At 43.4% G+C, this 23,073-nt stretch overlaps 1 protein-coding gene across 2 annotated transcripts in view; it reads left to right on the top strand.

Moving 5' to 3' along the window:
- COL15A1 (collagen type XV alpha 1 chain) overlaps positions 1–23,073 on the top strand; it is a 130,553-nt gene that overhangs the window by 87,640 nt on the left and 19,840 nt on the right. For both annotated transcript variants that reach the window (XM_086614931.1, XM_086614932.1), the window contains exons 23-32: positions 4,307–4,372; positions 5,863–5,898; positions 7,522–7,584; positions 9,673–9,750; positions 9,870–9,905; positions 15,015–15,068; positions 15,149–15,208; positions 17,804–17,872; positions 18,237–18,278; positions 20,675–20,720. In XM_086614931.1, the coding sequence (XP_086471057.1) occupies positions 4,307–4,372; positions 5,863–5,898; positions 7,522–7,584; positions 9,673–9,750; positions 9,870–9,905; positions 15,015–15,068; positions 15,149–15,208; positions 17,804–17,872; positions 18,237–18,278; positions 20,675–20,720 (550 nt within the window). The remainder of the gene's footprint in view (positions 1–4,306; positions 4,373–5,862; positions 5,899–7,521; positions 7,585–9,672; positions 9,751–9,869; positions 9,906–15,014; positions 15,069–15,148; positions 15,209–17,803; positions 17,873–18,236; positions 18,279–20,674; positions 20,721–23,073) is intronic.

The following is a 23,073-nucleotide window of genomic DNA, read 5'->3' on the forward strand; positions in this document are numbered from 1 at the left end:
GTTAGCAGTAACGAAGGCTAGAGATTAGGACAGATCCCATTTCAAGCTGACAACAAAAATCCTTGTAGTTGGCTTGATACGACGTTAAGAACTGGAGAAGCTGTGAGTGGCTGCTGGAAATTCTTCATCTCTGAGAGCTGAAGGTGCCTAGAAGAGCCAAACTCATCCATAGGAATGCACAGAACGGCAGGAAGAAGTGCTTTGTGACTGCAGGAAGGGAAAATGCCCAGCTGAGAAGTCCGGGTTAGGCGGAGCTGGGCACCAAATTTGTCGTGTAACTGATTACACCTAACAGTTTTTGTTGACTGAAACCACTAAGCTTTCACTTAGGCAGCACCTGAAGGAATTAAATCCCCTCAGTTCACACAGAGACCATATTAAATGAGGAGACAACCAAGGCCCACTTTTCAGTGCGGTTCCATCAATGGGCTGTTGGTCAGATACTGGTGAGGGTAGGCCCTGGATTTAATTCCTTCAGGAGCCACTTCTAGCACTGTGCAAAGACACGGTAAGGTAAAACTGAGGTCTGCAGTGGAACCTCGCCATTTCCAGGCTTCTGCAGGAGCTACCAACACGGCAGAGCTCAGAGGCATGCTGTCCTTCCTGCCTCCTCCATTGCCTCCTGCTCTCAGTCCGGAAGTCTGCTCTGAACTGTCCTGTTTAAGAAACAGAGTCCTTCGGTTTGCTACTCTTTGTTATTCCAAAATACTAAAATCAGTACTCCTCATCCAATATCAGCTATTTAATTCTTTTGGAGCATAATCTCTGATATTCAGTGCATTTTCCTGCATGGAATCATGGTAACCAGTAAAGTGTATTAATTGTTGCTATTATTTTATCACTCCAATTTAGTTGAATACAGAACAGAAATAATTTTGAATACAGAAATTTTATTGGCTTTAAATTGAAAACTTTTAAACAATTATCTATTGCTGCTGTTATTCGTCCAAAGTTTAGGTCCTAGAACTGAACGGAAAGCCTGGAGAAAGGTTAACGTTGGGGATGTAAAGCAAACGTCAAAAGATTTTGTGTTTCCTGTGTTTGTTCTGTGGTTCTAATAAGGGCACGTTCATGACATTTGGATACAAAGCTGCAGGTTTACTTAAAACCCAACCCAGACAGTCACGCTAAAAACTACAGTTTCTTCCTCTTCATAACGCTGAAGAAAATGCGAAAACCAGCGTTGTCCTTACTTGGTAGTCAGCACTTTCTGATCTCATTTGATATGCTGAAAAGTTACACTGCTGGATGGTTGCACATCCAAAAAGGAAGATAAGTAACTACATACCTGGGGCAGTTTGTGAAGAATGCAGTCTTTTTCTCTAATCATCATCCTTGTACCCTGTATTTTCATATCTTTTTCAGGGCTGTCTACAGTCTTCTGACTTCCATCCAAACTTCCATTTGCAGCTAAACTCTATTTATAAAATATACAAAGTGCCTGACCCCAAGCGCAGCAAAGCCTTTGGGATTCTTTCCACTGACTTCAGTACAGTTTGGATTGAGCCCAAAAAGAATGAATGCTGAGTAATTCCACACTGAAAAGACAGTGTAAACCCAGGGCTCCTGGGTTTCTGCCAGCAGCTGTAGATAAAGCAGAACAATTGCAGCAGCAGGACTCTTTTATCACTGTCGTTAAAGTAACAGCCCATGTCCCTTTTCCCTTTCTGCACCATACAGAGCTGGGAATACGGTGGGACCGATGCATTGTGCTGCTCCTGGAGCAATGCAGCAGAGAGCTCATGCAGGCTGGGAGATGGAGTGCTGCCTGCAGGATTCAAACTGTCTTTTCATTGGAGAATTTTCCAGTGTTTTTTGTAGAACATGAGGACAGGGAGCAGGTAGCAGCACCCAGTAAAAGCAACAGGCTTTAGCTACATGAATCATAATGCCAACATGACCTCAAAGAACAGGGAGTTGACTATACGCTGCCATGCTCAGATGACATAGGATAGGATAGGATAGGATAGGATAGGATAGAATCATAGAATCATGGAATGGTTTGGGTTGGAAGGGGCCTCAAAGATCATCCAGTTCCAACCCCCCTGCTATGGGCAGGGACACCCTTCACTACACCAGGTTGCCCAAAGCCTCATCCAACCTGGCCTTGAACACTTCCAGGGATGGGATGGGATAGGATAGGATAGGATAGGATAGGATAGGATAGGATAGGATAGGATAGGATAGGATAGGATAGGATAGGTGATGTGACCAAGAAAGACTGTCTTCTTTTGTGTTCTCCTTCACATCCCAGATTAGAAAAATAGTATTTAGAGACTCATAAGACAGTTGGAGGCCATATGGCCCAACCTCCTATTCGAAGCAGGGGTAGCTCTGAACTTAGTTCCTGTACACTGTACTCATAGCAAATGTTGCAAAAGGTTGTGATGTGGTAGCATTGATCCGCACATGGTTACAAGCAGAAGAGGCGTTCAGATTTCACAATACCTCAGTGACAACGTGCTGATTCATGTGCTGAGTGGATCCCTGGCACCTGAAGGCTTGCCCTGCCCTGGCCATGTGAAATTCAGATGGTTTTCATTACATTGAGTGGGAATACAGTGCTGCACACAGAGCCTTGTGTTGAAACGGATGGCACGGCTTGCCTGGTAAAGGAGTGGACTAGTTCACACCTATAAGGAGATTCGGGACGTATTTCTGAATCTAAAACAACCTAAAGTGTCACAATAAATGGGACCTTTGGAGTAAAATAAATGAAACAAGTGACAAGAACAGAGTAAGGATCTCTTTTCACTTACGACGTTTGTGTGGAGCGAGCACTGACATATTGTCTGCCCTGAGCTGTAATGTGTGACCACACGATATAGTGTTTGGAACACCTGTCGAAACCAGAAGGTTAGCTGTCTGAAACCAAAATGAAAGCCTGATCGTAACATCAGGACAAGAATCTGATTGGGATCAGCCAACGTGGATTTACTAAGGGCGGTTCATTCCTGACCAAAATGATTGCTTGTCTGTGGAGAAGGGTGGGCGCTGGATGTTGGACACCAGCAAGGTTCCTGATGCCGTCTCCCATGGTGTTACTGTCACCAAGCTGATGACCTGTGAAGTGGATAAGCGGGTGATAAAATAGGTGGAAAACTGGCTTCACAGATGGACTCAGAGAGTTGTGACTGGCGTTGATGAGACTGCCTCCAGAGAATCGTGTCCAGCTGCGGGATCCCCAGTGTAAGAAGGATACTGACGGAACGGAGAAGCCCCATGCAGGGGTGCCAAGATGGTCAGGGGAGTGGAGCACGGAGGGACTCGGCTCTGCTCGGCCTGGAGGAAAGAAGGCTAAGGAGAGACTTTGTTGTTGTCTGCAACTACCCAGTCGGAGGATCCAGAGAAGACGGAGGCACTCTCTTCTTGGAGGCATATGGCAGTATTATAAGATGGAGCAGACACAAGCTGGAGCATGGGAGATTCTAACTAGATATGAGCAAAAACTTTTTACCCTACGATGCTCAAATACTGGAACCAGTTGCCCAGTACAATTGTGGCCTTTCCATCCTAGAGGTGTTCAAGACTTGACTGGACAAGTCCCTGAGCGGCCTGATCCAATTAGACCTGCATTGAGGAGGCGCTTGGTCCAGATTATGTCCAAAGGTCCCTGTCTGCCTTCATTATCCTGATTGTGTGAGCAAATTCTGCAGAAATGCCTGAGCTAATGCTGAGGATAAGAAGCAGTTTAACAGCACTGGTGTTATATTGGTGTTATCATCGGAGCTGGTGGAGCTTAGGTGCTGCTCCGCATCCAAGTGACTCTATTTTTGGGGATCCAAGCTAGTTTCATTGATTGCAGACACTGCAGCGTGATCAGAGCTGATTTAGGAATCACTGCGTGGCACTGCATGGTGTGATGTAAACGTGTCCAGAATATAATTATAGTTTCAACCCTACGACAGGATGAGTGTGGTCAGACAGCTTCAGCATCTTAGAATGCCCGTGACGTGTTGGAGTATAAAACCTTCGTTTTGAGCTTTGTCTTGCTGAGGAGAAATGACTTCAGGCTGCAACATTTGGTGTCATAGTTTTCAAATTAAAAACGAGAGCCAGTTAATTAAAGTTTTGAAAGCATTCTGACATTCTGACATAAAAACTGCAGAACAAATGCCAAGTTTTGTTATTGCAGGTGTATAACAAAAATGAGAACTAGAGAGCCTTTTCTGTGGCCTGTTTGTGCTTTTCTCCCCATAGTTACAAAGGGATGCTTTAACTGCCTGTACATTTCTAAAAATCCAAGTTTGCCCTAGTTCATCAATTTAGTTATTTGAAATAACCTGTTCCTTAACCACTTTTTTAGCTACTACTCAACGATACAGATGGAATTTTTAACTTTACTGGAATTAAAGGACTGCTTGGGCCTCCGGTGAGTATAACCTGCTTTATTACATCTTCAGATTTGCCCTGTCTTCAGTGTCTCCTTTTAAATATCAGCTAGAGCTGAGTTTCCTCTGCTTTAGAACTGTGTTCCTGCCAACTTCAGCACGAAGCTCTGTGGAATTGCTTCAGAGCAGAACAGGGTTCTGAGTGAATGAATTGCTTTTACACATTTGTATGAAAGAAAGGACTTGGCTTAGCTCTGAATCTGAACTGGGTGCTCAGAATGACAGAAATGTGGAACTGATGCAAAAATAGGGACGAAGATTTACATAATGTTTCTTCCGTTTTTTTCTTCTATTCTTGCTTTTCAAGTCATAAAATGTTGGGATAAAGTATTGCGCTCAGTTCTGCTTGAGACTGCAACTAGGAATGCCAAGCTCCTGTGCGTGAGTTTGGTCTCACAGCAATTATAGCTGTGGATGAAAAGCTGGAATTTTCAGGAGAGAACAACAGAAGTGACATTTCAGGTTCTGTTTTGCAGCTGGGAGTATGGCTGCAAAATACTTCAGTCAAATATTTGAAATTCTGAATGCTTCTTGGTAATGATTTGAAATTCCTAGGACTGACTCCAAAGAGAAATCTACCTTTTCCAGGCTGTGGAGCCTACTCAAACTTGCCTAGAAGTCTACAATATATCGCACTCGGCTAAATTTTAATCACCCCAAACAAAACATCTTACTTCACAGCTAGTTTCATTTGCGTACTGTTGTTTGTGTATTGTGTTTTATCTGTTTTCTTGTTTGTGAGCACAGTTCTCTCCCTCACACTCAATCTCCAATGAAAGAAGGAAGACCAGAACGCGTGTACCTGGTAGCAGAATCGCACACTACACATCCGTAGTTTGAAAAGCACGTGTATCTTACTAGTACAACTGTCCCAAAACAAAAACTTACTAAGTCTGTCAGTGAACTGGGGAGAAGTTAGCCCCAATAACAGCTTTTAACCTTTCTCCGCTAGCCTAACATGTCTCTTTTCCACTTGTCACATGGTAGGACAACCTCATATTATTGTAGCCACGTCCAGCTGTGCTTATGGTAAAATAGCTTTCATGGAATACTGTTTTGGTGTCTTTCCTAAAGACCTGATTTTCCTCATCTCTGGACGTAACAGGGTGCCAGGATAGGATGGACCCTCTTGTGTGAGCCCTGTTCCTGCAGATGGTCCCCATTCAAGCCTAAGCTGACAGGTTCTCAGAATGATGTAGACGAGCGTCACTTTTCTGTGTCACTTTTCTTCAGCTTTTCCTGGATTTTCATCCCTTCACTTTTGGGAAGTACACGCTTATGTCCCAGAAAAAGTTAGAAGCACAGGGTGTTGTGGAGTGTTCACAGCTTTACCACTGTGTGAATGAAGTTCTTAATCCAGTTTCAGATCAGTCAATATTCACAAATCACGCAGTGCATGGAAAACACGTCGTCTGTTTGGCGAGTCTGTAATGTGTGTTTGTAACGGGGTGGGTTTTTCTGCATTTTGCAGGGGCCAGATGGCAAGCCAGGTCTACCAGGATTTCCTGTAAGTATTGTATTCCTTGGGTTTAAGTAAGTATTTTTCAATATAGTTTAATATTTTAAAATTGTATGTTGTACAGAATTTAGACAAAATCGAATGATTTTTCATGTGGGAGGCTGTAGGTGTTTATGGAATCTACAGCTACAGTAGGAATTAACTCTGCCAGAAATGAAGTGTACTGTGATAAGCACATCTTGTATTTCTGCTTAGCTCAGAGTAAGTTCTGTAGTTTAGCTCTAGATGTAATTAACTCTGATTAAAAATTACTACTGAAGAAAAAGGCCTATGCCATTTGGAAGAAACAAATGGAACAAATGGACTTCTAAAAGTTATCGTCATATGTATGTGTCACTGTATTTTTCTTTAGGATTTTTGTGTCACCATTACAGACTACAATAAATTCCTACAAGGTTTCCCCATTTTTTTTTTACCCTTTAGGAAACATTTATAATTTTTTATAATAACACACCAGTGCCACCATGGAAGCATTGCACAGCCACGTTGTATCAAAAGATGCCTTGTACAATGCTGCCTACCGATTGTGCTGTTTGCCACACCATATAAACATCACCTGGCTTGTGACTTCATGTAGTATTGTTCATACTATGGTATTTACATTCTATATAATGTGATAGGATTATTTTCCCTTATTATGATTGTTTTACAGTTCAGATGCATCCATATGGTCTCAGGATCCTTTGTCTATTGCCTGAAAATAAGTAAGGAGAAAACTGGGAAACCTGACATTTGATGTTGACAAAACGCAGGCAAATTGCCCAACATTCTACAGAAGGTTGTTTACCAAGTCCTGGACTGCGCAGGAAGCCAAAGAAAGGGGGAAAAAACTCCTTAAAATTACTTTTCATTTGAAGAACAGCTGATAACATTTAGAAAGTGATATAATGAATTCTTAGTCTGTCATTTACAGAATTTCTACAGACATGAAAATACCATTGTAGTTCTTACCTCGGGTCTTTTCTGTATCTCTTCACTAATGTCCAAATCATGTAGACTTGAGTTTAGCTCTTGGTGGGTAAAAAAAAATGCTTCTGAATGCACTGGTGATGGAAGATTGTAAAGCAAAACATGATCTGGACGGAATGCTTTCACCACAGAACAGATACAGAAATAATCTTTTTCAAATATATAATCTCTATTTCAGATAAAAATTTTTTTTTCGAGTAATCAGTCTGGCTGAAGGATTGTGGAGAGAGAGAGAATAGAGAATCATAGAATCACAGAATGGCATATGCTGGAAGGGACCTTAGAGATCACCTAATCCAACCTCCCTGTCATGGGCAGGGACAGCAAATTTTAGGCTGAATTTCCACTCGTATTAATGTTTGCACACTTCTCTTTGTGAATGTGTGTATCATCCACACTGTGATAAGAAACCTAAGTTTTTTGGTTTGTTCTTTTCAACAGATTCCCCCTATATGATATTTGTTTTAGGGAATACTTTGACTCAGACTGCAATTTAGCCTTGTAAGAGTTCTTAGATGTCTGAATCACAAACAGAGTGATTCAGGTTCAAATTTTCCAGTTATTTAAAACTGCACTTAGTAACGGCCTAGCTCCCTATTCTTAGCAGATCTCACCATGGCTTTATGCACTTGTTTTGCTTAGGGCCCTCAGGGACCGAAGGGCGATACTGGTTTGCCTGGATCACAGGGACCCAAAGGACAACAGGTAAGAGAAGATGCATTGGGAAAAGCACAAGCTGCCAAATGTTTAGATGGACAAACACTTAGTGACATTAAAAATGTAATTATTCTAATTTTACTAGAGATTGGGATGTTAATGAGTTTCTGTGAAAATTTACTAAGTGGAAATGGAAAGAGTGCCAAACAAAATACCATGATATAATACTTCTGACGTTCCTGCCCCACTGGCCTTGTTCCCAGCCACCTCTGCCAGGTGCTGCAGGAGTTCTCCTTGTCATTGCCCCACTGCTGCAGCGATGCGACGCGGTATGCTCTTATCAAAATGAGTTTGCACAAAAATTAAACGTGAGGTGACCGCTTCTTGCCGGTTGATTGCCTGTGCCGACAGTCTGGGATCCTAACCGAAAGGCCAAATGAAAAAAGATTCATCTTTTCCTCCTCCTTTGGCACGGAGGGCTTTGCCTACGGAATGAAGGCTGCAGTTTTCCCCTCCCAAAGAAAGAATAAGACTTGAGGAGCTCTCTCCTTAGGATCCTCTCTCGTATTTCTGCACAGCAGTGCGTATTTTGTACCACCGCCCAGAGGTGACTAAGGACTGACTCTCCTATTTTGTAAATATTGCAACTGTTTCTGTTTTTCTTCCCCTTCTCATCCACCTGCAGGAAGCAGGGGAGAGGCATGTCTAAGTTTTTACAGACTTGGGGATAACAAAAAGAAAAAAACAAAACACTTTCTGCTTATTCTTTGTAAGTAACTGACCTCATTTTCTCACAAGTTATAGCAAGGCCTGGAAGTGGTTAATAATGGTTTGAATTGGGGTTGTAGATGAACAGCATCTTCATTGCTCAGCAGGAAACATCTCAGGCCACAAATACCAGTCCCCTTTTGTCGTAAGGATTCCTGTTCTTCTACAGGTTCCATAAAATGATCACGCTCAACCTTAAAACCCACTGGATGGTTTTTGGTTTGGGTTGTGGGGTTTTTTGTTTGGGGTTTGGTTTGCAGTTTTTTGGCTTTTGCTGTCCACAATGGAAGGAACTCAAAACTTTGAAGCCATTGTATTTTGTACCCATCAATGACATAGTGATGTTTCTGAGGCACGAACACCAGGTTATGCTCGAGAGTGATGAAGTTGGGAACCACAGTGAAGCTGCACAGACAACTAGGAGCATTTCGCTTTAATGATCATCAGATGCTTCTGTCTCAGGTCTATAAAATCTCACAGAAGACAAAGTCAGTGAAACCAAGCCTTAGGGAGACTCCAAAGTATCCCCAGGCAGACTCCAAAGACTCCAAAGATTTAAGAATCTGCAAGAGGAACTGAGTTACAGCATTTCTTGCTCAGTGGAAGTGCTATAACCCAGGCTATCATTTTAATTAGCAATGCAATTTTTAATTCCAAGCCAGATTTCTTCCATTAGAGTTCTTGGGAAAGCTGTTGTACCAAGCTGCCTGAGCTCGGAGGAGGAAAGTCACAGCTGAAAGATCCGGAGTAGGAACCATGAGCTGGCACTGGGGAATGATAATTCATGGTTGTGGTGCCGTTGTTCAATGGAATGACCCCCTGAAGATGTGAAATGCAGAGAGTCCTAATTTGAATGTGGGGAATTGGCCTCCATTAAAGGTGATGAGGCTGCATCATGCCAGGCACACAGGGAGAATGATTCATGCTTTGCTGGTAGTAAAATCAGCATCCTTAGTGTTCTCTCCAGATTTTACATTTCCAGCAGGGTTTCCTGACCAGTATCTAAGCTGATGGTACACAAGAAGACACCCATAGGCTGCCTTTGACAGACATCTCTTGAGAAGATGATGTGTTCCACATAGTTACTCTATTCAGAGCAATTAAAAGTCTTTTTTTAAAAATAGCTACTTATTCATCTCAGGGAGATTTACAGGAGTAGGATATTTTTAGCGTGCTTAATTATGTTTTAAGAAAGCTCAGCCCTGTTCTCCCCCAGAATTCACCCTACTCACATCGATATCACTTTATGTTTGATATCATGGCATGACTAATCTGTCATGCTTCAAACAGCAGTAATACTGCTTTGACTTCTTCTGATTCATTGAGAACTGCTTTATAAACACTCTCAAATAACTTCGGTAATTGCAGGGTGAGAAGGGAGAACCAGGAGCTCTCATTGCTGCTGATGGATCTTTAACGGAATTATTAGGAAGAAAAGGGGAGAAGGTGAGCTACTGCTGTGTTGTGCTCCTCCAGAATGTTTGGTGGCCTTGTTACCAGCCACCTCTGCCAGATACTGCAGGAGTTCTCCTTGTCATTGCTCTGTGTGTGTCTGTCCTCAACAGGGTGAAGCGGGAGTGGTGGGACCAGTGGGACCAATGGTAAGAAAATTCCCAAAATTCTTTTTTTTTTTTTTTTTTAACTTTATTTTGGTTTTACAGAGAATAGTAAATGTGAAGGTAGTTTGTGTTAGCTTTTCATTCCTTCTGAGCAAGGACGATAAGAAGTGTTCAGGCTTCAGTACGATCAATGTCCTTCAGAAAAGAATGTGGTTGTTACATGCGTGGTGCTATGAACTACTGACTTGATTCAGAATTTGAATTGTGTTTGCACAAATGTATCCATCACTATCTTAACAGACAATGAAATATCATCAGAGCTAGAAACTGAGTGAACTAGGTTTGTTTAGCCCTGAAGATAAAAGGCTGAGAGGAGCTCTAATTGCTCTCTGCTGCTGCTCAGAAGGGAATTACAGAGCAGACAAAGTCAGGTCCTTCTCAGAGGTGCACAGGAAAAAGACAAGTGCCAAAGAGCACAAGTTCCAGCAAGGGAAATTCCAATTATATATAAAGAAAAAATTTCACAGTGCAAGCGGTCAAACACGAAAATAGGTGCTCGGAGAGATGGTGGATTGTGAAACAAGGTGCTGAGTGGCATGACCTCACTTGGAAGTTCATCTTGCTTTGAGCAAGAGGTTGGACTAGATGATCTGTAAAGGTCCCTTCCAACCAAAATTGATCTGTACTTCTGTGATTTACATTGAAACAACTGAAACAACAATCAGGCTCAGTTTCTGTCAGTGCCAATAATTTGCAACTGCCTTGGATTCAGGCAGTAGAGTCAGACCGTTTACCGAAATCGGGATTTAGAGGCCTTCTTTCAGTTTGACTGGACACAGAATGTTGTATGAAAGCAGAATAAGCTAGTTATAAAATAAGAACAGTTGCCCAGACTCGGTAGTGTTAGAGCAGGAATTAATTTCTTCTAGTCTAGTATTCCAAAGACCAAGGGTATTGAGTGTTTCTTTGCTTCTGCTTTTACGTAGCCTGGTCTCTGTTGAGCCTCAGTGAACATTAGTGGATGGTGTTGTTTCTGCACACCTTGGTGTGCAGATTTTGCCACCAGTTCCTGTGGTCTTTCAAGGGGCTAACTGGCTGTGCTGAGTAACTGCTGTCTTAATTACTGTGTGTCAGAGTACACAGAGGGGGCTATCCTAACCTACCGAAGGGGAGTTCCTGTCTCTCCTTCTATTCCTGGCAAGATGAGTTTGTCCTTTCACCTCATCATAGAATCATAGAATAATTTAGAATGGAAGTGAACTTCAGAGATCATCTAGTTCACGCCACTGCCCAAAGCAGGTCTGTGTAGCTCAGGAGCTTGCCTGGTTGAGTCTTCAACATCTTTTAAGATAGAGATTCCACAGCCTCTCTGGGCAGTACATTCGACTCTTTGATGACCTTCAGGGTAAAAAAAGTTTTCCCTTATGTTTATTTGGAATTTCTCGTGTTCTAGCTTGTGTTCATTGCCTCTCCTCCTGCTGCTGTGCACCCTTCAGGACATGTCCTTTTTCTGTCGGCCCCAAACTCTGTGTTTACATCTCCTTTTGTGCTGTCACGAGATGCTTCATGCAGTTCAGGGTGCAGACAAGGCTGTTCGGAGGAAGTTCTTGCCAGCACTGATGCAAATGGTTATGCTGCAGGAGAATTTGGCACACAGAACTCATCTCAAGACTTTGCTCAGCCAGTTCCTCTTCCCATTTCAGAACTCTAGTTTGATTGTCGCTGCTAATGGAGACGATTCGTTTTAGTGTTGTCCCATAGGAAAAATCTCTTTGTAATCCCGTGCAGCAAAAATATGCAGACTTCAGGGTGCTGGGCCAGAGCCTCTATGGCTTAACTTCTCCAAGTTTTCACTACGATGGTTCTGTTCCACTTTGCACAGAGTAAGGCTCTGGCCCAAGAACAGCTTTGAGGTAGCTGAGGACTCTGATCGCTCATCTGTGCTGTTAGGGCACAAGGAACTCATACACAAGTTTCCAGAATTTAACAAAAAAAAATCCCTGCTCATTGCTCCTCTCCTTTTCAAGACTTCGGCTGGACAGAAGAGAGGATCCCAGGAGCTTGGAGCACAAGGAGGTGCAGAGAAGTAGCAGATGAGCACTAGGGACAGTCAGGACATTAGTGCTGTTAATGATTAGTGCTTCTAATTTCCAGTACCTAAAGGGGGCCTACAGGAAGGCTGGAGAGGGACTTTTTACAAGGACGTGTAGAGATAGGACACGGGGCAATGGGTTTAAACTGAAAGAGGGCAGATTTAGGTTAGATATAAGAAAGAAATTCTTTACATTGAGGGTGGTGAGGTACTGGAACAGGTTGCCCAGAGAAGCTGTGGCTGCCCCATCCCTGGAAGTGTTCAAGGCCAGGCTGGATGAGGCTTTGGGCAACCTGGTGTAGTGGAGGTTGTCCCTGCCCATGGCAGGGGGGTTGGAACTAGATGATCTTTGAGGTCCCTTCCAACCCAAACCATTCTATGATTCTATGATTCTGCAAAAGTGAAGTGGCAGACTGAGTCCAGCCCCCTGCCACGGGGAAACAAGAGCCTCTCACCGGCTCGGTGATGCCAGCTGCTGTTGGTGAAGCAGACGCTGCACGTTCCTGAATAGGAGCCCGTAGTAAGAACCAGTGTTAGTCTGTCCAAATCGGCTCTCTGCTGTTGTAAACGACGTTTCCTTTTCTGGTAAGCGGGCTCCGGTGGCTTCCTCGCTTCCTTCTTTCACTTCACTGCTGGCTTCTGTCCCCCGGAGTCACGGACTTCTGCCAGGGGCGGGCTGGTGCTTCAGGAGAGGAAGGAGCAAAGGTGGCTCCAGCATGGTCAGCTCTCACGGTGTTGATGTTTATTTGAAGTCCCAGTTAAAGCATGAGATCCAGACACCTCTCTGTTTAAACTACTAAAAAAAGTCTTTTCTAATCATCTTTGTTGCTCAGTAAAGCTCAGATTTGCATATTCATTAGAGACTCAAATACCAGAAAATGAAATAGAGAAATACCCCACAACATTTTGGATTTCTTTTCTTTCAAACCCTATTCCTGGATGTGGTAGCAGGGAAGGGTGGGTTGAGTCATTTTGAAAGCGTGTGGGCACAATATTGAAGTTCAGATCTGTCAGAGTCCACCAGCAATCTGTTGCCTGCTTTACACCCAGGCACGAGCTTTGATCATGTGGGCAGAAATTACCTTCAAATAGCAAATGAAGTAGAAGTTTAATAAAGGTCCTACCATCTTCAACCAGTTTCAGCTGCCATTAGTGAGCTTTAAATTCTGATTGCAGTGGTGACATTATGAGTCAATATGTTCACACGTTAACCATTACTGAATTTCATCTCTAATCCAGTCTTCAGTTTTGACATGATAAAAATTACAACAATTAATCTGTGAATTTCAGCTTGATGCTAAGATAAATGATATCATCGTCATCAGGTAAACTTTCCATGAATGTACATCACTTTTCAGTGAGATGATATTACATAAAGGCAAGGACAAACACTTGCCAGTTTCAAAGAATGTTTTGTTCATTGAAAATTCTGTCGATATGACAATAGTTTGATTCATAAAACGAATTGGTAAGAGACTGATATTTGAATCCGGATGGTATTCCCACACCAATATTCTGCTGATCGGATGAGATGCAAAACTGAGTATGGAGAACATCCAAGTATAAACGTCAGGCTATTCCTTGCAACCTTTCTAGCTCTTCCCTTGCCCACACTTCCTCTGTGCCTTGAGCTGAGAGATAATGTGGCAACAGAACTGGAGTGGAAATGAGGAGACTCGGTTCGGCCACAGGCTCGCTTCCTTCTTAGTCTCTGCTTTCCTTAATAATCAAGAGCAAGTGAGTGGCAAGATGGAGATTGGGATTTCCTCTTCGTTTTTGACTGTTTGCTAGTTATCCTTTGAAGTGGCAATCGCAACGCCAACAAACGGTCGTCACCGTTAAAGCCATGTGCCGAAATCGTGGCAAGTGCTCCAGCAGCCAGTTCCGTCAGCACAGGTCTGCGCCAAGCGCCGCGTCGCGGGGAGCCATGGAAAGGCTGTTAGGGTAATCCCACTGAACGTACTTGATTTCCCGGGATTAAACACGTCAGTGGTATCTGCATGAGATCTATAGACGGAGGTTATTTAACTCGTCATGCAAGAAGAGATATCTCTCAGCATTTCACCAGGCTGAAAAAAAGAAGACTGAAACCAGAAAGGTTGTGACACATGCAAAGAGATTGTCTAGACAGTCTGGTTTTGTTGAGTTTCAGGAAGCTGCCAGCAGATGAAAGTTCGTGGTATGCTCAGGTTTACTGCTTTTTGTCGATGGCTTGCTGGCTGCCTAGAAGTGGCATGCTTGCACGTGCCCACTCATAGATCATCCATAGTCCTGCACCACTTTTCCTGCTTGCCCTTTCCTTTCGCAGTCGCTTGTATCAGCTTGTGAGGCCTGATGGGTCGGTCGCTCTTGTATAAATTTCAGTTGTCAGCCCCATAAATCGACACCCCCAGGCTGGTGAGAGGCATGTAGAAGCCTGGCACGATAGGAATTCTCAGGCTGATCCACAGACATTTCTTTATTGGACCTGATTCAAAACCAGAAGAACAAAGCAAACAAAAAGGAGACACACAAAGCGTAGACCACTAGCTGCCTTCTCTCTCCTGATTGATTCAATGAATTTTCCTTTGATACATGGTGACTCAGTTTTGAATTGTGCACCCCACAAATGGCTGGGAATTCAGACTTCGTTTCAGACAACCATTTTTTTCCAAGCCAGAGCTGACTGTTACATGCAGGGCCTCAACTTCTGAGTTCATTCAGCAGAGCAAGTGGAAACACTGGACCAGGTTGCCCAGAGATGCTGTGGCTGCCCCATCCCTGGAAGTGTTCAAGGCCAGGTTGGATGAGGCTTTGGGCAACCTGGTGTAGTGAAAGGTGTCCCTGCCCATGGCAGGGGGGTTGGAACTGGATGGTCTTCGAGGTCCCTTCCAACCCAAACCATTCCATGATTCTATGATTCCATGATTCATGATTCTATGACATTCCGTGGATTTTCTGCAGACAATCACAGATTTTTAACGTGAATGTAAAACTATACCTCTTATTTGAAATAACCAAATATATGTGAAAGACGTGTTCCACATATTCTCTGTAATCACATTTTCTTTTTTGTCCAGGGACCAATAGGACCTCCTGGACCTAAAGGAGAACTTGGTTTCCCAGGGCGTCCGGTATGTATTATGCTCTCAAGTGGGATAAAGATAGTGGAGCTTGCTTCTGACACATACTACACTATTTCTCCTAATTTCAGGGCCGCCCAGGACTGAATGGCCTGAGAGGTGTGAAGGGTGATCGAGGTGAAGCGTTTAATGTAAGTTCTTATCTCTTGCAATTAGTTGAAAAAAAATCCTGGTGAAATCTGAAGTCAAGTCTGGTTTGTGTGAATTCCTTTAAAATGACGACAGGACTAGAAACTTGAAACGCTCTAGAAATAATTATATGTTTCTGCTACTTTTCCTATCTGGTAACAATCATGGAAAAGTCAACCTCTGAGTCCATCTGGACAGTTGTTGCAGATACACGTAGTTGTATCGGCTCCCGGGTGTAACAGTTATCCGCGCGGCTGGCTGGGAGCAGAGCTGGTGCAAATAGCAGGTGATCTGGGACCGGCCATTCTTTCTGGGTGTCAAAGACTTCCCGATCCAGGCGTTGGTGTGACCGCGCGTGGTGTAGATACTCCCAGAGGTTCTGAGCTGTCTAGCACGGCTATGTCCTGGTTTCGACTGGGGCAGGTTTTGTTTTCTTTTTAGCAGCCAGAAGAGCTCTGTGATTTTTATTTAGTCTGGGATTCATTCTGAGAAGAACGCTGACAGCGCACTGATGTTACAGTTGGTGCTGAGACCTCAAGGACTTTCCAGCTTCCCGTGTTCTTGCCTGTGTGCAGGAGCACAACAGGCTGGGGGGGAGCACAGCTGGGACAGAGGGGCCACGACTGCCCTTAGGATTCGAACTTGGACTTAGGACTGAGGGCCAAACTGCCCAGCGGGGCGTTCCATATCATGTCATGCCCTTTCTATGGATGAGGGTTGGCTGGGAAGTTTGGTGGCTCGCTCTCTCTTGGCTTCTCAGAGTGCTACATTGTTCTAATTATTACTTTTAATTTAATTTTATTTTAATTATTAAATTATTCTTAACTCAACCCACAAGTCTCCTTCCCTTTTCCCCTTTAATTCTCTTCCTCATTCCCCGGGGGTGGGAGAGGGTGAGAGAGCAGCTGCGTGGTGTTTAGTTGCCGGCAGGGTTAAACCACAACAAGGTGCAAACACCACTTGAGCATATCATAGTGAAGTGGCATCTGCTCTGCTAACAAGGAGATACTTGCTAATTCCTGCTACCTGCTTTACTTGCTGTACACGTGTATCCAGAGATACTTGCTAATTCCTGCTACCTGCTTTACTTGCTGTACACGTGTATCCAGAATAATGACCACTGTGTAGACAATAACATACCTATGCCCACCTACAACCCATAATTATGGAATGAAAAGTGATGAACCCAGGTCCTGGTGCTGCAAGTCTGTCATACAAGTGGTCTCATGGCAAACTTGGAAACTGGACTACGCAACAATAAACACTGCAGAGCGTAAGCAAGAAGTTTCACAGTAGCAGGGTAATTTGTGTGGTTGTTCTGATGTCATGGGGCAATCCGTGCTAGAAAAGTTGGTACCCATACCTCAAAAGCAGTTAATATTATTTCATCTGCATCAGAGATATGCTGGGGGAAAAAAAAAAAAAAAAGAGTATTTTACTGTGTTAGCATAGAACTCCTAAGGTAGGGATGAGCTAGGCATCAGAAGAGGTGATCTCGTTATACTGCTGTATTTCAGTTCTCTGGTTCTACTTTGTTTAAAATAAAAAAAAAAACGTGGCACACAAACTGCAAAACACAAGTATGTTGTCTATCTGGATAATAAATATAAGTGAGGTGATGATATTGCTTTATCCAACTAACAGGGAGACTGAGAATTGGTAAGTATGTAAGTATCTTCACAGAAAGAAAAGGCCAGGTCCTAAAGGTTGCTTACACCTCTAGAGAAAGGTGTAAATAGAAATTTAGTTGCTGGAAGGTGAAACCAGACAAATTAGACAAATTCTTATTGGAAGAGAATGATAGAAAAGATGACTAGCCACCGGCAGAAAATATTAAAAATGGATTTTCCATTCCTCCATATCTTCCAACAGTGTCAAGGTTCATTTTCTGGGTTGTCTGTCTTAACCACACAAAAACTGTTAAAGCAGGTATGACGAGATGGAGTGCGTCAGGCTGGGAGATGAGAGCCAACAAGCAAGCAGAACAGGCTGCATGTTCTCATAGTCCTTCCTGGAGTGCTCAGGGAAGATAAAATCTAACGGATCCCTAGTTACTGATGAGATGACACGTGTCACCTGGCAGAAGGCTGTGGTGCTGGGTTGTTAAATGACACAGTAAAGGGCTGACATTTTTTTGTAAAGGCAGTCACGCCTGCAGTCTAGCAGGGTTCCTTGGAGGTGCTAATTAGTGTGTAGTTATCTGGCTGGCACTTGAAAATATGTGAATCTCAGCAGTCTTGAGAATCCCAGACCAGTCTTGGATACCTAATTTTCCTTGGATGAGAGATCCACTGCCTTTAGTTTCAATTTTTAGTACGTTGAGGTTTCTGGTTTGGGTATGTTGGGTTTTTTTTCCCCTGTAAACAACAATGTTAGACTGTTTTGTTCTCCTCAAAGTGCTTTAGGTTAAATATTAAAATTCACCTGGCAGATTGGTCTCTTAAATGGATGCTCAGTCTCCCCTCAAGCCGTTTAACACAGAACTTCTTGGATAAACAGGGCCCTCTGAGCCCCTTGGCCTTCTCTCTGTAGACTCAGTTGTATTGCATACGAAAAGATCTGTCTAATATCTTCCTTCTTTCACTTTCTCTTCCCAGGGCCTTCCCGGCTTACCCGGGCCCCCAGGGCCCCCCGGACCTCCAGGACGTATAGTTTATATCAAAGGAGTAAGTACAGCTGGGGGTCAGTTGCTGGTCTCTCTCTGTAGCAGAAATATGCTGCAAAGGGAAACATCAAAACTTGTTTCAGGCAACACGGTTTACAGTGGGTGACCTTGCTTGTGTGCAGAGGAAAAAAATCTCTTAGCCAGAGCCACCACCATGTGGGAGTTTTGCCCCCCAGACACAGAGCGGGACCTGCTGACCGACCCACGAGAGCTCCTGGGCAGCAAGCTGGGCACTCCACTCGGGAGCTGCTGGCTTCTGTTTCCAGGCTTTGTCCCATCACGTCTGTTAGATCTATTTGGTGTGTTACCATCTGATGTATTACACCTACGTTCATTAAAACAATTTCCCTTCCTCTTTCCAATAGACAGTTTTCCCAGTCTCTCCCCGACCTCATTGCAAAATGCCAGTAAGTCACACGCAGAATCTGCTCTTAGCAAAATGCATGGCCACCATAACGATATCCATGACCATGGTAGCTTTGCAGCTTTTCTCCTCCTGCTTTCTGCTTTGCACCAGAGATGTGTTTTACCTAGTCTTCAAGGTAACAGATTTTCAAGTGTTTTGATCCCCAATGTAGAAAATATATAACAGAACTAGAAATGCTAGAACCTTTTGCTTAAAACACTTTGGTTACTTGGTTGTCCTAACACTTTTCATGCCTGTCAAAGCCTGTGTTTCCATAGCTCAGGAGTTGCTTTTGGGGAGCTGAATGTTCACACATACACGTACACATCTTTTTCGGACGTATATAAAAATACTGTCCCCATGTTGTATGTCATTAGCTGTTTTCAACTTCCCTGTCCAAAATAAGACTTGTGGCAGGAAAAAAAATGCACCAGAAAAGAAAGATTGTGTTCTTTATTTGACCCTCAAATGGAGTCTATTCACATATAAACATTTATTATCTGAAGAATGGCAGCAGGTGAAGCTCTGCCCCTGCTTTCCAAAGCCCCCATTACCTCCAAAGGACCTGCAATTTCACACATAGTGTCAAAAGAAAGGAGATGGGGTTTATATTTTCAGATCACCCTGGTGCAATTTTTGTTTAATGAGTCATGGAAATTACATCCTGCAATGAACTGTGCACAGAGTTCAGTCCTGGAATACTTTCTACTCCTGGAAATACTATACTGGAATACTACTACTCCATGCAGTACTTTCCCGAGGGCAGTATTGCCCTGCTACACTGTGGGTTAGGTACTTGGAAAGAGTTCTGTCTTTGAGATCCACAGTCCTGCCTTGAATAGTGTGATGTGCAGTGTGATTGTTCTACTTTTCTGTTAGGCAGTATAGCTCAGAATACTATTGTGCCCCCCTCCTCCAATTACCATTCCAGTTCTTCTTCACTTGTTTTAGAGAAGCAGGTCTTGACTTACACTGTACTGGATGCGTTGATATTCATCATCACCCTGCCCTTACCACCAAAGAAAGATGTATCGCAGCTTATGGATCTTTCTGATAATTAATAATATATAGTCATTACTCCGTGATAATTTGACATTTCTACAGTTTTGGCCTACCACCTCCAGGCACCATCTTTTAACCTCTTTGAATTTCTCCCTTAAATCTTCCCATTCCCACCATATAATGTTTGTGTATGTTACTCACATACGTCCATAATCACGTATGGATTTCACCTCTGAAACCTGACTGGACAAGGCCCTGAGCACCCTGATCCCACTTGGGGCTAGGCAGTCTCCAGAGATGCCTTCCAGCCTCAGCTCTCCTCTGATTCTCTGTGAAATGATTCAGGCAGTACAAGCCTGTTTTAGCCACGTTTCGGATAATAATAAAAAATCACTTGTCAAGAAGGTCACAATCAGTGAATAAGAGCAGTAAGTTTTATGTGCACAAGTAATAGAAACCTGTACTTACAAACACCTCTTTGTGCATCTGAGTTTGCTAGAGAGGTTCATCCCACGTTTGTGAATAATCTCCTAAACCTATGCGAGTTTATAGATAAGAAGTCTGCTCTACATGCCTACATAAATGAATATCAATAAAGAACTACAGACTGAACCCCACAAGTTTTCCTCGTGTGAACAGAACTTCTGAAGTTAATGCAGCTATCCATGTGAGTAAGACTTTTAAGAGCTAATACTACAGGATTAGCCAGATGCAGCACCTTCCATTTTCCTTCATACACTTGCTTAGATTCCTATAAATAGTCCTAGCTAGTACTAAGGTCTGTCCCTTTCCAAGCACTGTGCCGCATTTTAATTCCTGCACTGTCCCTATTTTGAAGACAGGCAGCAGAGGTAAGTAGCATGCCCACTGTTACAGGGGGCTGGTGCCAGAACAGGATAGACTGGAACAGCTCCTGCCTCCCAGTTGTGGTCTCAAAGCATCTGGAGCATAGATCAACACCAGACAGTAGGCACAGCCATGGTCTGATGAAAAAGGACAAACACAGACTGTTATTTTACGGTCAAAAATTAAACCCTGCTTTCAAATGCAGTGCTGTAAATTCAGAATTGTTCTTGGAGAACGAGTTTTCTGATGCTTCACTGGCATGACAGAGCAGGATCTGCTGATGCCTCCAAAACGCATGTTGTTACCCTCTTGCTGAAAGCACGTTGAAGAGAGCACAATCCTGAAAAAATAATACTAATTATTTTTTTTAAATAATACTAATTATTAATACTAAACAGCTAATACTCGGACCTTGCCAGACCGGGAACAGTGCCAGAGCGCTGTTACGATATTTACTGCGATGGCATGCAAACTCTCCAGGCTTTTCAGTCACACACTTCCATGGGTTAATGCGTGTGGGTAATTTCTAATAGATTTCTTTGTCTGTAGGTGAGCACTCCTCACCCTGGAAATCAAGAAGCTCTTAATGTCCATGGTGAGTAATTCTTTTCTTGTCCCTTGGTTTAAATAAGATTTTTGTTTTTTTCCTCATTAAGTTCTTTTTGCTTTTTCTTGGCTGTTGCATTGCTGGGTTTGGGGGGTGGGGGGGGGGGGGGAAGGTGGTCTTGTTTCTTTTTCTAGTGGAACTGGACCATATCTTGGTCCAGTCTCAACATGTAGGCCAAAGAACAAATGAGCCTAGTCTGCACCTTGAAGACTAAGGTTTATAAACGGAGCAGTGCAACACAGTTTCTGCAAGATCTAATCATAGAAGTCCTCTGTCAGAGCACAGGTGTCACACGTGGCAGTGCCAAATCTTCATTCTGCTCTGGCAATGCTCCTAAGATGCAGATTCTAAAGTCCACCTGATACTACATCCCACCAAGCAACCAGGTGGTCTCTTTCCTCCAGTGTTTGACCGGTGGCATCAAAACCACTTCTCTTCTCTGAGCAGTCACTCAGATAGTGGCTGATACTAAAAAACTCGAGCTTGTATTCAGAATTCCCATCCTTTTCCTTGAAAGCAAATTATCACAGGCAGAGTCCACACACACTGGCTGCTGGAGTCCCAGGGAACGCTGCTGAAGAGAAGAAACAAGCTGTTAACAGTTCTTTCTGTGAGCGGTGGGTGAATTTTCTGGTGAGACAGAAATGTTTCTGATGTCCTCCTTCACTAGGAAGGTGAGACCTTTTGGAAAGAAGGTAATTTCTGGGCTTTGGGAGCAGCTAGGACAAAAACCTGCCAGGTAGACAAAGAAGGAAATAAGACTAGTGGGGAAGGAGGATGAGAAACTCCACACGTGAGGACCCTGGGTAAATTGTCACAAGGCTGGAGCACTTTTGTTATTTTTTACTCCTTTTAATAGAAGGTGGTTTCAGGACAGTAGAGGGTCAAATTTGTGGAGTACGATGATGCCCTGAGCTTGTTTTCTGAATCCTTGCTGCTGAATGAGTGACTCACCTTTTCCAAGTGAAAGCCTAAGGCTTGTGCTTGGCAAACTGTCCACATTTCTTCAGGGCTATATCCACAGAGCAAAGTCCATACAGCCTAGGCTGTCCAGGCTGCTCCCAAATTCAAAGACTTCCAATTGCTCATCTCCCCCTGCACACAGGGACTCCTAAAGGTTTCTCTGTCTGTATTTTTGTTTTTAACAAAGAATCTGTGATCTGCCAGAATAAATGCCCACAGAGAGCCCAAAGTTCTTGGTTCAAGGCATTTGCCTTAGTTCTAAGAGTTGACTCCAAGCTGATAAAGGACATTCTGCTCTTTTGAGAGTTTCTTTTCTCTAAATGCATACTAATTCTCAACCCAAACAGCAAATCCTAAAGTCACTCCAGCACGCATCCCTTCTTGCTTTAGTTTAAGGAGGAAAAATCACCATTGACATACAGTTTTCATCGCATTTTACGATTATCGTGATGGTTTGACCGTTCCATTCTTGAGCCAGCACTCCACCACATAAGCACAAGGTGGTCACTTGCTGGGCACACTGGGCGTTAAAATTAACGCAAGCCTGCGTCTGTGGTTCAGTGCTTTTGTTCTTCCTCAAAGACACGCTCCAAGAATGGACTCAGTAACGTGCAGAGGGAAGCAGGTAGCAATTCTGTACCAAAAAAATGGTGAAAGCTGATAGAAATAGTGCTGCCTGTGCCAAACTGTGTGGAAGTCCTTCAGTTCCAAGAGTAGCAGAAAGTTCTGTGGCAGTTTTGCCCCTTCAGAGCTTCTTGGAGCTAGAAAAAAGGGACATGAAAAGAAAGTCCTGGAGCATCCACAGGGAGCAGCCAGCAGTTTTCTTATGATTCAGTAGTACACAATGGAAAAGGAAATCTTCTCAAGATCACAGAGGAAATAAAGTCCATAGTCTTCCTCCTTTTATTTAACTACTTACAATAAAAATTTATTCCTGCCTGTTTATTATACTCTCAGAGTAATTTTTGGAAAAAAAAAAAAAGCAGTAGTACAGCCTCTGATATAAAGCCTGAACCTGTTTCCCAGTTCCCACATTCCTGGGAATTAAAACACTGTTCCCATCACTGTGCAAAGGAATCTGGAGAGTTTACAGGTTAACCAGATAAGTCAGAGCCTGCATGACAAAAACTGCACATGGAAGACAAGCTGAATAATGCATCAGTAGTGTATGTTATAGCCTCTCCGAGTGCTGGGGCGTGGGGCTGTTCCTGGAGGAGGAGGTGGCTATCTGGGGATCAGTTCTCCAGTGTGGTCCAGAGAGTAGGTGGAGGGCTGATAGCAGCGACTGGAAGAGCTCCTCTCCCTCAGCAATGACTGAGACGCTTGGAAAGACCAGGCCACCTTGATCCAAATGGAAAAAGAAAGAAAGAGAAGGAAA

The sequence above is a fragment of the Tauraco erythrolophus genome, chromosome 7, assembly GCF_009769465.1.
Source record: "Tauraco erythrolophus isolate bTauEry1 chromosome 7, bTauEry1.pri, whole genome shotgun sequence".
Taxonomy (NCBI): Eukaryota; Metazoa; Chordata; class Aves; order Musophagiformes; family Musophagidae; genus Tauraco; species Tauraco erythrolophus.